The sequence below is a fragment of the Pongo abelii genome, chromosome Y (genome assembly GCF_028885655.2).
Source record: "Pongo abelii isolate AG06213 chromosome Y, NHGRI_mPonAbe1-v2.0_pri, whole genome shotgun sequence".
Lineage (NCBI taxonomy): Eukaryota > Metazoa > Chordata > Mammalia > Primates > Hominidae > Pongo > Pongo abelii.
In genome coordinates, this window is record NC_072009.2 from 3,979,909 (window position 1) to 3,995,187 (window position 15,279).

Genomic DNA, 15,279 nt, shown 5'->3' on the forward strand with positions numbered 1-15,279 from the left:
TTTTTTTTTTTGAGACTGAGTCTCACTGTCGCCCAGGCTGGAGTGCAGTGGCACCATGCTCACTGCAACCTTCGTCTCCTGGGTTCAAGCAGTTCTCCTGCCTCAGCCTCCCGAGTAGCTGGGATTAGGCGCCCACCACCATGCCCAGCTAATTTTTATATTTTTAATAGACATGGGGTTTCACTATGTTGACCAGGGTTGTCTCGAACTCCTAACCTCAGGTGATCTGCCTGCCTTGGCCTCGCAAAGCGCTGGGATTACAGGCATGAGCCACCATACCTGGCCTTTTCTAATTTTTTTTTTTTCAGTATTTCTAAGCTATGTTGTTCATCTGTTTTCTCTAATTGTCACAAATTTTCTAAAAATGTTCTAATACTCATCATTTATTTAAAAAGATCCATATATATTAATGAGTAGACCAGTGCAGTTCGAACCCATGTTGTTCAGGGGTCAACTGTACTTGTTACTGGGAAATAAACACAACTTTAAGGAATAAAATTAGATGATGTGTCCAGCTTACCTTCAAATAGTTCATTAAAATGACATATACATATAAACAGAGATACCTGTAAAAACAAATAGGCAACATCTAAACAGTTGATATATCTGGATAAACAGTAGTTCATTCTATTATTTTTGCACCTTGTCTGTAAATTTGAAATTACATTAAAATGTAAAGTCATACACATAAACCACCCCCATGCCACACACTCCCCCTCAAGAAAAAAAAAAATAGCTTTTAGTTCAAAGGCTGTAGGGGATGAAAAAGTACCTCAAGTGCCAGTCTGATGTTTAAACAGATGAAATCAATATCAGTGGTCGGAAAAACAAGAAAACATATATGCAACTGAAAGTCTTTTTATATTATTGTCTCAGATTTTTAAAGAAAACTTGGGGGTCTGAGATTTGGTGCAATCTATCGGTCTCATGGAAGTAAGCTGTACGTTTCTACAACTGTTGGTAGGTGTTCCTGTATATAGAAGTAAAAAGCCACGAGTCAAAATATATGAGATTTCTTTCTTCACTAGATAGTGCACATTCTAAACATTCTATTACATCTTTATTGCAAGTCAAGATTTTGCTTCTAATTGAAGTTTCACAGAAAGAACAAATCTTGCCATTTTGAGGATTTGGGAGCTTTTACCAATTCAAATAGGAACTAACACAATTAACGTTTTTTTGGCACCAAGTGTGAACGTTACAAGGTCCAAAAGATGTATACCTGAGAAATACCTGTGTCTGTTGCAGAAGAAAAACAACATATTTCTCCCATACTGTGTTTAAAAGTTTTGGGATAAAGGTCTTTCATTCCTGACAACACTTGGTATTGGCATGTATTTCAGCTGTCTTCTGTTTAATCTCACAAACTGAGTCGTTTTCAGGCATATGGTTTTTACCATATTCTTCAAATGCTTTTGTTACTTTTATTTTGCTAGGTATTGAGATAAGCCACCTTAGGGTATTTTTCTTTAAAACCATGGCTTTTGTGTTGGAGTAAATTCGTATTTTAGTTGAGTGTTACCTTTTGAATAAGTGTGTGTGTGTGTGTGTCTGTGTGTGTGTGTGTTTGAGATGGAATCTTGCTCTGTCACCTAGGCTGGAGTGCAGTGGAGCGATCTCGGCTCACTGCAACCTCTGCCTCCCACATTCAAGTCATTTCCCTGCCTCAGCCTCCTGAGTAGCTGGGACTACAGGCGTGTGCCACCACACCTGGCTAATTTTATGTATTTTAGTAGAGACCATGTTGGCCAGGATGGTCTCGATCTTCTGACCTTGTAATCCTCCTGCCTCGGCCTAGCAAAGTGCTAGGATTACAGGTGTGAGCCACCGTGCCCAGCCAGGACAGTAGCTTTGAACTTAATCTTTGCTGTTTAAAATGTATTTACAGGCCAGGCATGGTGTCTCAAGCCTGTAATCCCAGCACTTTGGGAGGCCAAGGCAGGGAGATCATGAGGTCAAGAGATCAAGACCATCCTGGCCAACATGATGAAACCCCATGTTTACTAAAAATACAAAAATTATCTGGTCATGGTGGTGTGCGCCTGTAGCCCCAGCTACTTGAGAGGCTGAGGCAGGAGAATTACTTGAAACAGGGAGACATAGGTTGCAGTGAGCCAAGATCGTGCCACTGCACTCCAGCCTGGCAACAGAGCGAGACTCTCTCTCAAAAAAAAAAAAAAATTCTTTACAAACACTGAGATTTTCACCCAGTAGATGATGTTAATAAAGTAAATAAAAAGCATTTACCAATTTTATATTAAAAAAATAAAGATTTCTGACATAGGCTAGGCCTAGTTTCCAGCACAAGTATTTATAATCATAATGACAAGGTAGATTTTTCAGAGTATCTGAGACTTTGAGCCAGTTCATACCCTGGTGACTGAGATACTCATATGATAACTTTATAAAATACAACAGCATTTTCTCTCATCTTAATTTTTTTGAGTGAATAAAGAAGTGATATTTTTAATGTTGAAATACTTTGCATACAAAGAAGGAAGGCAATACTTTGCCTACAAAGAAGGAAGGAAAATGGAAACATGATGGTAAAAAAATCATAGGCTGTACTCACAAATTGCGCCAGTGTGTGTGATGAATGAAGGGGGAATTAGACTAAAAAAAATATTTTTGATAACGTGTTCAGCAGGTTATATTTTTCTTTTGACTGTGTTAAAAGTGACTATTTTTGTGGGAGTGAAGGGTTTAAATGAACATACCATAATTACAAGTTACCTGTTAATGAGAATGATTATTAACTTAATAATTTCTTTTTACCTAAGTCAATAATGTTGTGGATATACATGTGTATAATGCATAATTTTGGTTTATTTGCAGATCATGAAGACTATGATCCACAAACAGTGAGGCTTGGAAGTCGGTACAGTCATGTTCAAGAAGTTCAAGAACGACTAAACTTCCTTAGGTTTGTTTTAAACAATCGGTGCTATTCTTTTAAGGCACTGCAGTGATAAGGAATGCAGGGTTATTCTGTATTTATTTTTTCTTTTTGAGACAGGATCTCATTCTGTCATTCAGGCTCAAGTGCAGTGGGGCAATCTAGGCTCACTGAAGCCTCAACCTCTCCAGGCTCTGGTGATCTTCCCACCTCAGCCTCCCAAGTGGCTTGTGAATATTTTAACAATGATAGAGACAAAAGCAACCTCTAACTATGTATAGTAACATTACTTTAGATGGGACAAGGAAAACTGTCTGTCCTTTAAGCCAAACCTATATTCCAAACTGAATTTACTCAGTAATACATAGCTTTTAATGATGTGTATTTTTTTATGTATGTATAGCTTGAATATTGAGAGATCTCTTAGAAATGCAGTTTACCATACCATTGCAAGAAAAGTATTTGAATAAGTATACTAAGAAAAGTTGCCAGAACTATTTATCATGTTTTATAAAATGTACTGAATTCATTATTTTTCTGTATTAATTCTGGGATTAGTTTTCTTTTTACAGAGCATGTAATTCTGTTTGCTGATGAATCAGATAATTTATGGGACAATATTTATTTGACATAAAGTCTTTTTTTTTTTATTCAGTCAGTTCATAACTATTGAGGATTTTATGGTCTGCCAGATTGATCACATCTTTATTATAGGATTTCAGTTTGCAAAATATTCCAGCGTCAGGTTTTCTGACACTTGTACCTTTTTTTTTAACCACATAGAAAAACAATCTGCCTCTTAATATTGAGTATCTCTTCCAAAGGGAGCCATTGTTTTTGGTAAAGGTGTTCCTTAGGTTTATTGGATTGGAAAAATTAGTTAGAATTTATTCATTCTATTGTAAAGTTTAGAATCAGATGACCTTCCAGAGTTCATATTACAGTACTACAGTTAATCAAAGGGGGAAGCTATAAGAGCTAATGCCAGCTGTGTGTATTTGGCCTTGTGCTAATCACTTTAGTCATCATGACAACCTTGTGAGGCAGGTGTTAACTCCTCACTGGGATTCCATTTGGGGAAAACAAAGTGCTTTGAAATCACACAGCTGGTATATGATAGAGAGAGGATTACCCATATAGAAGTTTTTAAAAGCGTCTGCCCTATGACATCAGTGAATTTTCAGACATTTACACTGAAACCTTAGTTTACAAACTGCTGTGTTTCATCTTGCTGGATCTCTTGTTGCTCATTTATAAATTAGGATGAGAGAGATTAGGTAGATTTAATCTAGATGGTCCCTTCATGCTCAGCACTCTTACAGAGATATTAACAACCTAAAATTAAGATCCAGACCAGGCGCGTTGGCTCACACCTGTAATCCCAGCACTTTGGGAGGCTGAGGTGGGTGGATTACCTGAGGTCAGGAGTTCGAGACCAGCCAGGCCAACATGGTGAAACCGGGTCTCTACTGAAAATACAAAAATTAGCTGGGTGTGGTGGCACACGCCTGTAATCCCAGCTACTCAGGAGGCTGAGGCAGGAGAATTGCTTGAGCCCAGGAGGCAGAGGTTGCAGTGAGCCGAGATTGTGCCACTATACTCCAGACTGGCCGACAGAGCGAGAGTCTGTCTCAAAAAAAAAAAACAATTAAGATCCAGAAGAAGAAACCTTCTGATATTAAATAAAAACACCACACTCTTTTTGAGAATAAAGCCACTGTCATTTTGTTAACTAACTGTGAAGTTATTATTCAAATTAAAATAAACTTATTTTTCCTTTCATCTTCATTCATAGAAATAGTAGACAGAGTGGGTGGAAGAGTGCTAAGAGAAAGTAGAAGCCAACCAAATAAAGAGCCTGCTTAAAGCAGACTAATCATTGTTTTATTGTAGTGAACTAATAAATAGTGAAACAAGTAAAAAGCTCGAGGACATCACTGAGGACGCACTAATGATTACAGAGATAGACATAATTTTCAATTACTGGTAGATTTTTTATTTAATGTGGCTAGTTATGAGTGCAATATTTTCAGAAATGTAAGCAGTTTAAGCAGCTTTAAATTCATGGTGATATTTAGTTATCTCTGAAAGTCATTTAGTGTAATAATCTTATTTTGCAATGATGTAATTTAAGAGACAGCTAAATCAGTATTGGGGTTTCAGAAGGTGAGCTGAAAATGAGAAGGTCTTCTTACTTAGGGCACATCACCCAGCAAAGTTGCTGGCATTTTGTAGCTGCCTCATATATATTTGTTAAACATATGAATACCTGACACATTTTAAATTCCAGATATGTGTTAAACAAATTATTTTGAAAGAATTAATATTTTTAAAGCTGTAATTAAAATGTAATTGTGGTGAAGTATTATGTTGTGCCTGTCAAAACTTGCTTTGGAGGAAAAAACTGTGTTGACCCTAATTACTGATTTATGTTTCTCCAAGATTTTTACTGAAGGATGGCCAACTGTGGCTCTGTGCTCCTCAAGCAAAACAAATATGGAAGTGCTTAGCAGAAAATGCAGTTTATCTTTGTGATCGTGAAGCCTGTTTTAAGTGGTATTCCAAGTTAATGGGGGATGAACCAGACTTAGATCCTGATATTAATAAGGACTTCTTTGAAAGTAATGTGCTTCAGCTTGATCCTTCCCTTTTAACTGAAAATGGAATGAAATGCTTTGAAAGATTTTTCAAAGCTGTCAATTGTCGAGAAGGGAAACTAATAGCAAAAAGAAGATCCTATATGATGGATGATTTGGAATTAATTGGACTAGACTACCTTTGGAGGGTAAGTGAGCAGTAAGAACTTTCATTTGCCAACATTCTACCTCAGGTTACTTTTTGAAAATAATTCAAGAGTCATAATTTTGCCTGAGAATTTCATGTATATATTCTGTTTTGATGCTTGTCCTAGAAATCTAGGTGTGCAAGGGTAATTGCTCTTCTTTACCTTCTTATATTTTATTTATTACTGGTTTTTTTTCTCTCACCCTGTTGTACTAACTTAGAATCTGTCACCTTTTTCAGATGTATAGAATTATAGTAGGCTGGGTGCGGTGTCTCATGCCTGTAATCCCACCATTTTGGGAGGCCGAGGCGGGCAGATTACAAGGTCAGGAGATCGAGACCATCCTGGCTAACATGGTGAAACCCTGTCTCTACTAAACATACAAAAACAGAATTAGCTGGGCATGGTGGTGGGTGCCTGTAGTCCCAGCTGCTTGAGAGGCTGAGGCCAGGAGAATGATGTGAACCTGAGAGGTGGAGCTTGCAGTGAGTTGAGATCGCACCACTGTACTCCAGCCTGGGGAAAGAGCAAGACTCAGTCTCAAAAAAAAAAAAAAATTATAGTAACCCTCTACATGCTAACTACATCTTCTATTCTCCCCTCCTTTGTGGAAATTATTCTCTCTTTTTTATATAAGATAGGTCTTGAAGTTTATATATATTTGATGCTGACATGAACAATGGACAGAAGACTATTGCTAGGATATGATTATGAATCAATACCTTTATTGATACTGTTCACTTTGTATATATTTAAATAGCTGGAATGAATGTTGCATGCTAACTTTCCCATATTAATAGTGTAATATATCTTGTTGCCATCTTGAAATATCTAATCTGTTGTGTCACAGCTTATATTTTGGGTTTTATTATTTACTTATTCTGTGGACAAACTTTATGTAAACTGAGAAGTTGCTATGGTGTTCCATTAAAACAAGTGGTTTTGAAGCATTTTAACTAGTAGTAACTCCTATCAATTAAAAAATTACATACAGGTAGTGGAAGTAAGAGAAGAAAGCTTGCATTTCTTTGCTTAGTTTCCCATTATTCATTTCCTTTCTCTCTTCAAACTCCCCAAATTTTCATTCCTGAAATACTCTAAGGTGCAAGGATTCTAAACTTAGTTTGAAAAACACTGATTTATTAAATGATTGGTAAAGATTTACAAAAATTGCTGGGGCCAGCAGCACAGCTCTATGTTAAATAGTATTTCTCGCACCTTTTTTTTTAGCATACTTGAATTACCCTTTGAAAACCTGACAACTTGACTACCAAGATGATGAGTTAAATAATATCACTTGAAGTATTTGTGTCTTTCATTCTTAAGCAAGTGGCTTTGTTCAGAAAACTTGTATTATTTATTAATCTTTGAATTCTTAAGATCACTTATTTTATATTGAGTATCAAAATCAACTTATCTTTAAGTTATTGAAGATTATATTAAAAATAATTAAGGATATTATTTACATTTAAATAACAAATTAAACTGTATATTGAATGGTTTTAATACTGTAATATTTTTGGAACCAGGTTGTGATTCAGAGTAGTGACGAGATTGCTAACAGAGCTATAGATCTTCTTAAAGAGATATACACAAACCTTGGCCCAAGATTAAAAGTCAATCAGGTGAGAACTGAAGTGCTTAAAAAGATCCACAACAATTGGGTTAAGTTGTTGGGTAGTATCTTTTTTAACCTGAAAATAACTAGAAAATAATTTTTAACTCTTGTCAAAAATATTTTTTCAGTGTTTAATCCACTTTTCTGCCTTACCCAATGCTGACTAAAGGAATGTTCTTTTGATAATTATCCTTAGGTGATTGAAATAATTTTAAATGTAATTATTCATTATCATATGTTGAGATGGCCAGAATTTTGTCTTAGTTTGGCCTTTTGTCTAGGCATTTGTTTTTGTTTGTTTGTCTTTCTGAGAGAAGATCTCACTATCACCCAGGCTGGAATGCAGTGGTGCAGCCACAGCTCAGCTACAGCCTGGAACTCCCAGGCTCAAGCCATCCTCCTGCCTCTGATTATAGGCGCACACCACCACACCCAGCTAATTTTTTTTTTCGTTCTTGTTAGAGATGAGGCCTCACTATGTTGCCAGAGCTAGTGTCTAACTCCTGGGCTCATGCTGTCTTCCCTCTTCAGCCTCCCAAAGTGCTGGGATTACAGGCATGAGCCACGTGTGCCTGAGTGGACATTCACTTTTTTTTTTTTTTTTTTTTTTTTTTCTGAGATGGAGTTTCGCTCTTGTTGCCCAGGTTAGAGTGCAATGGCGGGATCTTGGCTCTCTGAACCTCCGCCTCCCGGGTTCAAGCGATTCTCCTGCCTCAGCTTTCCGAGTACCTGGGATTACAGGCGCCTGCCACAACACCCGGCTAATTTTGTATTTTTTTAGTAGAGACAGGGTTTCACCGTGTTGGTGAGGCTGATCTCGAACACCTGACCTCAGGTGATCCACCTGCCTTGGCCTCCCAAAGAGCTGGGATTATAGGTGTGAGCCACCACATCTGGCCGACATTCACTTTTTAAAAACAAAATTGGTTTATACTTGCTAGTTTCATGTAATCAGTTTCCTTTTCAGGAAACTTGTGTTTTATTACTGGGTAAATATGACTATGATTGAGTTACCTTTAAATTGACATTTTACTGCTTTTGATTAGATTGATGTCACATTTCATTTGTAAACAACTTGGATTATCTGTATTTGGCCCATTATTTATAGGTAGTTATCCATGAAGACTTCATTCAGTCTTGCTTTGATCGTTTACAAGCATCATATGATACATTGTGTGTTTTGGATGGTGACAAAAACAGTATTAATTGTGCAAGACTAGAAGCCATTCGAATGGTTAGAGTATTAACTGTTATAAAAGAGTACATTAATGAATGTGACAGTGACTATCACAAGGAAAGAATGATTCTACCTATGTCCAGGTTTGTGTGAAGTTGATCTCTAGTGTTAATTTACAATTACTTGATATTTTTCTAGAAAGTTACTTAGGAAAGTGATAATAGGTTAAAAGGAAAGTGGGGGATGTTCTTATTTCTGAATTCCAATATTCTCACCTTTAAAAACAGCTATATCTTACTTTTAAAAAAATAGATGCTTTTTGATAGGGTACATTTTTATTTTGATTTATATTTTGGCAAGGTATTTCACCCATTATTTAACAGTATCTCTTTTATTTTTCCAAGTTGTTATCATTCCTTAAGTGTGATAGAGTTATTTTGCATTTGATGGTTTTTTTATTTGAACGTTCTTAAAAATAAAATTAAGAACTGCTTATTCAGCCAGTATGAGAAGGAATATTTTTAAATGGTGTTTGCTAAAATTCCTTTAAATTTAAAAACTAATTACCATAAAATAATTAGATGATCTAATAGTCACATATTAATATAATCATAAATTGTATACAAATTCTATAGCATGTGATACAAATAATAATCATATAACTAAATCATATAAGTATAACTAAAGTCAGTTACTTATTAACAATTTAATGGCAATTCCAGTTTTGGGGAAAGTTTACAGAATGAGCACAATCACGTTTTTTAAAAGTCTGATTCCACTTTTTTAACTGAAAAAATGTAAAATTGCTTTTTAATGCTGTTTTTTATTTTGCATCTTACCTATCAGAAGAGAATAAAGTAAGCAAGATTATATCAAGATAATCTTGGTATATTGGGGTATATTTTGACAGAAACGTGCATTTTAGCATTTTTGTTGACATGTTCAAGCCGAAACTCATTCCGTGTTTGCAAATAGTCTCAGTGAGTTGAGTTTTGTGGCATGAAAATAACTGAAGCGTTACTCATGTCTGTTATGATCTATCATAAGTAGGACGCTTTTTTTCAGCCTCCATAGACACAAGATTAACAACAGAATTTGATGATTGCATTTCCAAGATTGTGATGTTTGTTCACTGTTTAAAAGAAGCGTGATGTTCTAAAGATCCTAAATACAAAATAAGTTGTTTTAACTGTCATCCTTTGACTTAGTAATAAAATATTAAATTTTCAGGGTTTTTTTTTTTAGCAGTCCGCTGAATATCATTGTGATTTTTTCTCTTTTTAAAATTCTTTTTATTTACTTATTTATTTTTCAGAGCATTTCGTGGCAAACACCTCTCTCTTATAGTTCGGTTTCCAAACCAGGGCAGACAGGTTGATGAGTTGGATATATGGTCTCATACGAATGACACAATTGGTTCAGTACGGCGATGTATTGTTAATCGTATTAAAGCCAATGTAACCCACACAAAAATTGAACTTTTTGTGGGTGGTGAGCTGATAGATTCTGAAGATGACAGAAAGCTAATTGGACAATTAAACTTAAAAGACAAATCTGTAAGTAAATACAACTTTTAAATAAGTCATGAAACTTAAATGTTGAGGCTATTATTTTATTATTTAGTAAATGTCTGTTGGGCATCTAACTATTATGTACAAACTTCTGTGTTGGTATCTAGATTATAATAACCTTGAATAAGACAGATGTCACAGAACTTAAAGGAAATACAATTAAATGGTTATGTTAGACAGTAATTTTTAAATGTATTTCTAAAATTAAAGCATAAGGTGTATTTTAACCTTTCGATGTATCTAATTCTCATTACTTGTAGAAATGTTTTGCCTTGTCTTTGCTACTAAACACACTATTATTTTCAGCTAATTACAGCCAAACTTACACAAATAAATTCCAACATGCCATCAAGTCCTGATAGCTCTTCTGATTCCTCAACTGCATCTCCTGGAAACCACCGTAATCATTACAATGATGGTCCCAATCTAGAGGTGGAAAGTTGTTTGCCTGGGGTGGTGAGTAATTCTCTATGCAAAATATGAAGAAATATGTAGAATAGTTCTTTTTCTGAGGAGCTTCGTAGATTTATAGAGATTCATAAATGGGTCAAAATGTCAACGGTATAGTCAACTATTAACTTCTGAGTGAATTTCTTAGTTGTAGGAATTTATAATAAAATTATATAGGTAGAATTAATCTGTTATAGCTTACGTATGGTATTAAATATATAGCTCTAGAAGGCACTACTATATTTTCAGTTTTTTGGATAGTTTTAAAGAAAAATAGGATGTATTATCTTTCTGTGATTCTTAGAAATACATCTCATATGTAAAGGAACAACAGCTTCTACCTTTCTTAGCCTTTCCCACAGCCTCTTAAAAATTATGCCTACAATTATACCAGTCACTTCAGCATTAGGGAGATTTAAGTCCCTGAAAAAATTGGATTAGGAATTTAATTCCTGAGGGAGTGAGGTGCCTTTTGTATAATCAGCATCTGAGTACTATGTGAAACTATAGTTTACAAAAAAAATCGAAAACCTGTTGCAATGAAATTACTCAAAGTATATTAGAAAGCTTAATATGTAATGTATAAATTTGCATGATGAATCAATGGATATATCAGTGTGAAAATAGTCATTTGGGGTGGTATAAATGGTATATCCAAAAATGTGATGGACCAATAGAAACCTTATTTGAAGGATAGAGAGTAGATAAATTTTCATTAACAAAAAACTTTTTGCAGCACAATTTGCAGGTAAATATTTTGTATATTCTGTATTCTAGATAATGTCAGTGCATCCCAGATACATCTCTTTCCTTTGGCAAGTTGCAGACTTAGGTAGCAACCTGAAAATGCCACCTCTTAGAGATGGAGCAAGAGTACTTATGAAACTTATGCCACCAGGTAAGAAAATGGTCCATCCCCCTATTCTAAAGAAAGAATGCTCATAACTACATGATGGATGAAAAAGAAAATACTAACAAATTCTGTTGGCAAATCTAATATACCTTGTGGAATAGTCTCTAATGTTGATCATGTGTCTTTCATAGTATTGCTGATGAAGATGTTTTCATGGATGGGAAAATATTTAGGAGCATGTAATTTTAATGAAATACTTCTAGAAACTAATACTTCAGAAAGTCAGGGTTCTTTAAAGGCTCCCAGTGACGAACAACAGTCTCCTACCTCACCTGTCTATCAAAGAAAACTCACCCTCGAGGTTTAACTTTCATTACTGGATATACCACTTTTTTTCTAAGCACTATGCCCTTGCTATTTTTGTGTGTCAGGTTTTAGTCATCAAGTATTGACTTGTGAAAATGTTACCACATCCTTACTCTCTGGTCGTGTCACAGTTTTTGTTTAAATCTATATGTATTGTTCACATTTTTAAGACAATGTGAAAATACTACAATCTCCTAAGTTACTCATACATGATTATACTAGCTTTTAATATTGCCCTTATCATTTGCATGGTTTTCTTGGTGTTAATTACTAAATTTTCTCATATTCCTTTCAGTAACTTCCTAAAACAATTGTTCACATGGTCAAATGTGTTATATCATGTTTTCTTGGAGCATTGCATCTTCCTGCTCCCTTGTGCTTTGTTCTCTTTGACACAGCTGTCATTCTGGGACTTCTGTATACAGCTTTTCCTTTGGTGGTCTTCTGGAGCTCCTTGGTCTTGCATCTTTCTTGAGTCAATCTTCATTTTGCTGAAGCACACCCTCCTAAAAATCGATACATGGAAAACAAGACTTTTTGTTAAGACATTGCTTTTCTGAATGCACCTAAACTCTCCCACATGCAGTAGTTTATTATTTGGTTGTTTTGTTTTTTCTATTTTTTTACTTGGAGTAGGTTGAACATAGAGTTGAAAGTAGAACATCTGCAGTTTCATGGCAATATTGGTTGCTGGGAGGACTGAACCTGTTGTATCTTAACTTTCTCTCTAGAAGCTTTGTTTTTAACTCTTTAGTTCTGAACTCTAATGATGAAGTGCCTTGGAATGGTAGTTTTACTTTGATTTTTTTCGTTGTTTGTTGTTTGTACTAAGTAATCAACAGATCTTGTTAGTTGAAAGAGTAGTTTCTTCAGCTGTGAGAAATTGGTGTTTTTGTATAAATAGCATCTGATTTTGAACTTACTGTCATTAAATGGCTTGTATTTCTTGGCCTACAAATGAGCCAGTTTTCCAGCTCCAAGACTAAATTGGCCATTTACCTGATCACTGATTTGTTTTAGTGTAAAATGTTACATAGAAGATAAAATATGTGCTAACATACAAATAAAATCTACCATATGTATATGTCTATAGATGTGCCTTGGAGATACTGTGGTTTCCATTACCAGACCACCACAATAAAGTGTACCTCTCAATAAATCAAGTTGGACAAGTTTCATTGCTTCCTGGTGCGCATAAAAGTTTTTTACACTATACTGTAGTCTATAAATGTGCAGTGGCATTATATCTTTTTTAAAAGGTATACAGCAATTAAAAATACATTATTGCTAAAAAGTAGTAACAATCTTGTGAGCCTTCAGTGAATTGTAACTTTTTGCCAGTGAAGGGTCTTGCTTCAGCATCAACTGCTGCTAACTAATCAGGGTGGTGGTTGCTGAAGCTGGGGACATCTGTGTTGATTTCTTAAAAGGAGACAACAGTGAACTTTTCTGCTATTGACTCTCCTTTTTGGATAGATTCCCCTGTAGCTTGGGATAGTATTTGATAGCATCTGACCCCAAGTAAAACTTATTTCAAAACTTGAGTCAGTCCTTTCAAACTCTGCTCCTGCTTTATCAACTAAGCTTATGTATTGTAATATTCTAAATCCTTTGTTGTCATCTCAACAGTATTCATATCATCTTTTCCAGGAGTAGATTTCATCTCAGGAAACCACGTTGTTTGCTCAGCCATATGAAGCAAGTTCATCTCTGTTAAAGTTTTATTGTGATATTGCAGCAATTCAGTCACATCTTCAGGCTTCACTTCTAATTCTAGTTCTCTTGCTGTTTCCACTGTATCTGTAGTTCCTTCCCCCACTGATGTCTCAAAGTCATCCAACTTCTTTCAGACTCCCGGTAACGTTGTTATATTGACCTCTTCCCATGAATTGTGAATGTTCTTAGTGGCATCTAGAAGGGAAAATCCTGTCCAGAAGGCTTTCAATGTACTTTGCCCAGATTCAACAGAAGAATCACTGTCTATGGCAGCAATAGCAATACAAAATGTAATCCTTTTTTTTTTTTGAGACAGTTTCACTGTGACACCCAGGCTGGATTGCAGTGGTACCTTCTTGGCTCACTGCAGTCTCCGCCTTTTAGATTCAAGCGATTGTCTTACCTTAGCCTCCCGAGTGGCTGGGATTACAGGTGTATGCCACCACGTGCAGGTAATTTATTGTATCATTAGTTAGGAATGGGGTTTCACTGTTTTGACCGGGCTGGGTCTTAAGCTCCTGGCCCCAAGTGATCTGCCTGCCTTGGCCTACCCAAGTTCTGGGATTATGGGTGTAAGCTACCACACCCAGCTATTCTTAAGTGATAAGGTGAAACTCACAATTACTCTATGGGCTACATAATGGACATTGTGTCAGCAAACAATGAAAACACCATTCATTTCCACGTACATCTCCATGAGAGCTCTTGGGTGGCCAGATGCATTGTCAATCAGCAGTAATACATTCAAAAAATCTTTTTTTCTGAGTCATAAGTCTCAACAGTGGCTTATACTATTCAATAGGCCATCCTGTAAACAGATGTGCTATCATCCAGGCTTTGTTATTTTGCTTGTAGGGCACAGACGAAGTAGATTTCGCATAATTCTTAAGGACCCTAGGATTTTCGGGAATGGTAAATAAATATTGGCTTCAAATTAAATTTACCCGTGACATTAGCCCCTAACAACAGAGTCAGCCTGTTTTATAAAGCCTGGAAGCCAGGCATTAATCTCTTCTTTACAGTTAAGAAGGGTCAAGATGGAAACCTCTTCTACTACAAGGCTGTTTTGTCTGTACTGAAATTCCATTTACTGTAGACACCATCGTCAATTATCTTAGCTCCATGTTCTAGGTAACTTGGTGTAGCTTCACTTGGTGCTTCAACTTGTACTTTTATGTTTTAGAGATCACTTCTTCCCTTAAACCTCATGAACTAACCTCTGCTAGTTTTAAGCTTTTCTTCTGCAGCTTTCTTTTCTCTCAGCCTTTATAGAATTGGAGAAAGTTAGAGCTTCACTCTGGTTTAGGCTTTGGCTTTTAATGGAAGGCGTGGCTGTTATTGATCTATCCAGACAGCTAAAGCTTTCTTCTTCTTTTCAATACGGCTGTTTCATTTTCTAATCTTTCCTATGTGTAGTGGAGCAACACTTCATTTTCTTCAAGAACTTTTCCTTTGCATTCACAACTTGGCTAACTGGTGTAAGAGATCCAGCTGTCAGCCCATTTCAGCTTTTGGCATGCCTTTCTTACTAAGCTTAATCACTAGCTTTTAATTTAAAGTGAGAGATGTGTGACTTCCTTTCACCAGAACACTTAGAACATTGTAGGGTTATTAATTGGCCTAATTTAAGCATTATTGTATATCAGGGATAGGGAGGCCTGAGAAGGAGGATAGATGGGGAAAGACCAGTCAGTGGAGCAGTCAGAATGCACACAGCATTTATTGATTAAGTTTGCAGTGAAATACTGGTGCAATTTATTGTGCCCCAAAACAATTACAATAGGAACATCAAAGACTGCTGGTTACAGATCACCTAACAGATATGATAATAATGAAAAACTTTGAAA

The 15,279-nt window shown here is 35.9% G+C and overlaps 1 protein-coding gene across 11 annotated transcripts in view; it reads left to right on the forward strand.

Moving 5' to 3' along the window:
- The window catches only part of USP9Y (ubiquitin specific peptidase 9 Y-linked), a 199,593-nt gene that overhangs the window by 107,160 nt on the left and 77,154 nt on the right, over positions 1–15,279 (forward strand). For all 11 annotated transcript variants that reach the window (XM_054545326.2, XM_054545328.2, XM_063721461.1 and 8 more), the window contains 7 exons: positions 2,836–2,923; positions 5,339–5,681; positions 7,211–7,306; positions 8,408–8,619; positions 9,792–10,032; positions 10,354–10,503; positions 11,275–11,395. In XM_054545326.2, the coding sequence (XP_054401301.1) occupies positions 2,836–2,923; positions 5,339–5,681; positions 7,211–7,306; positions 8,408–8,619; positions 9,792–10,032; positions 10,354–10,503; positions 11,275–11,395 (1,251 nt within the window). The remainder of the gene's footprint in view (positions 1–2,835; positions 2,924–5,338; positions 5,682–7,210; positions 7,307–8,407; positions 8,620–9,791; positions 10,033–10,353; positions 10,504–11,274; positions 11,396–15,279) is intronic.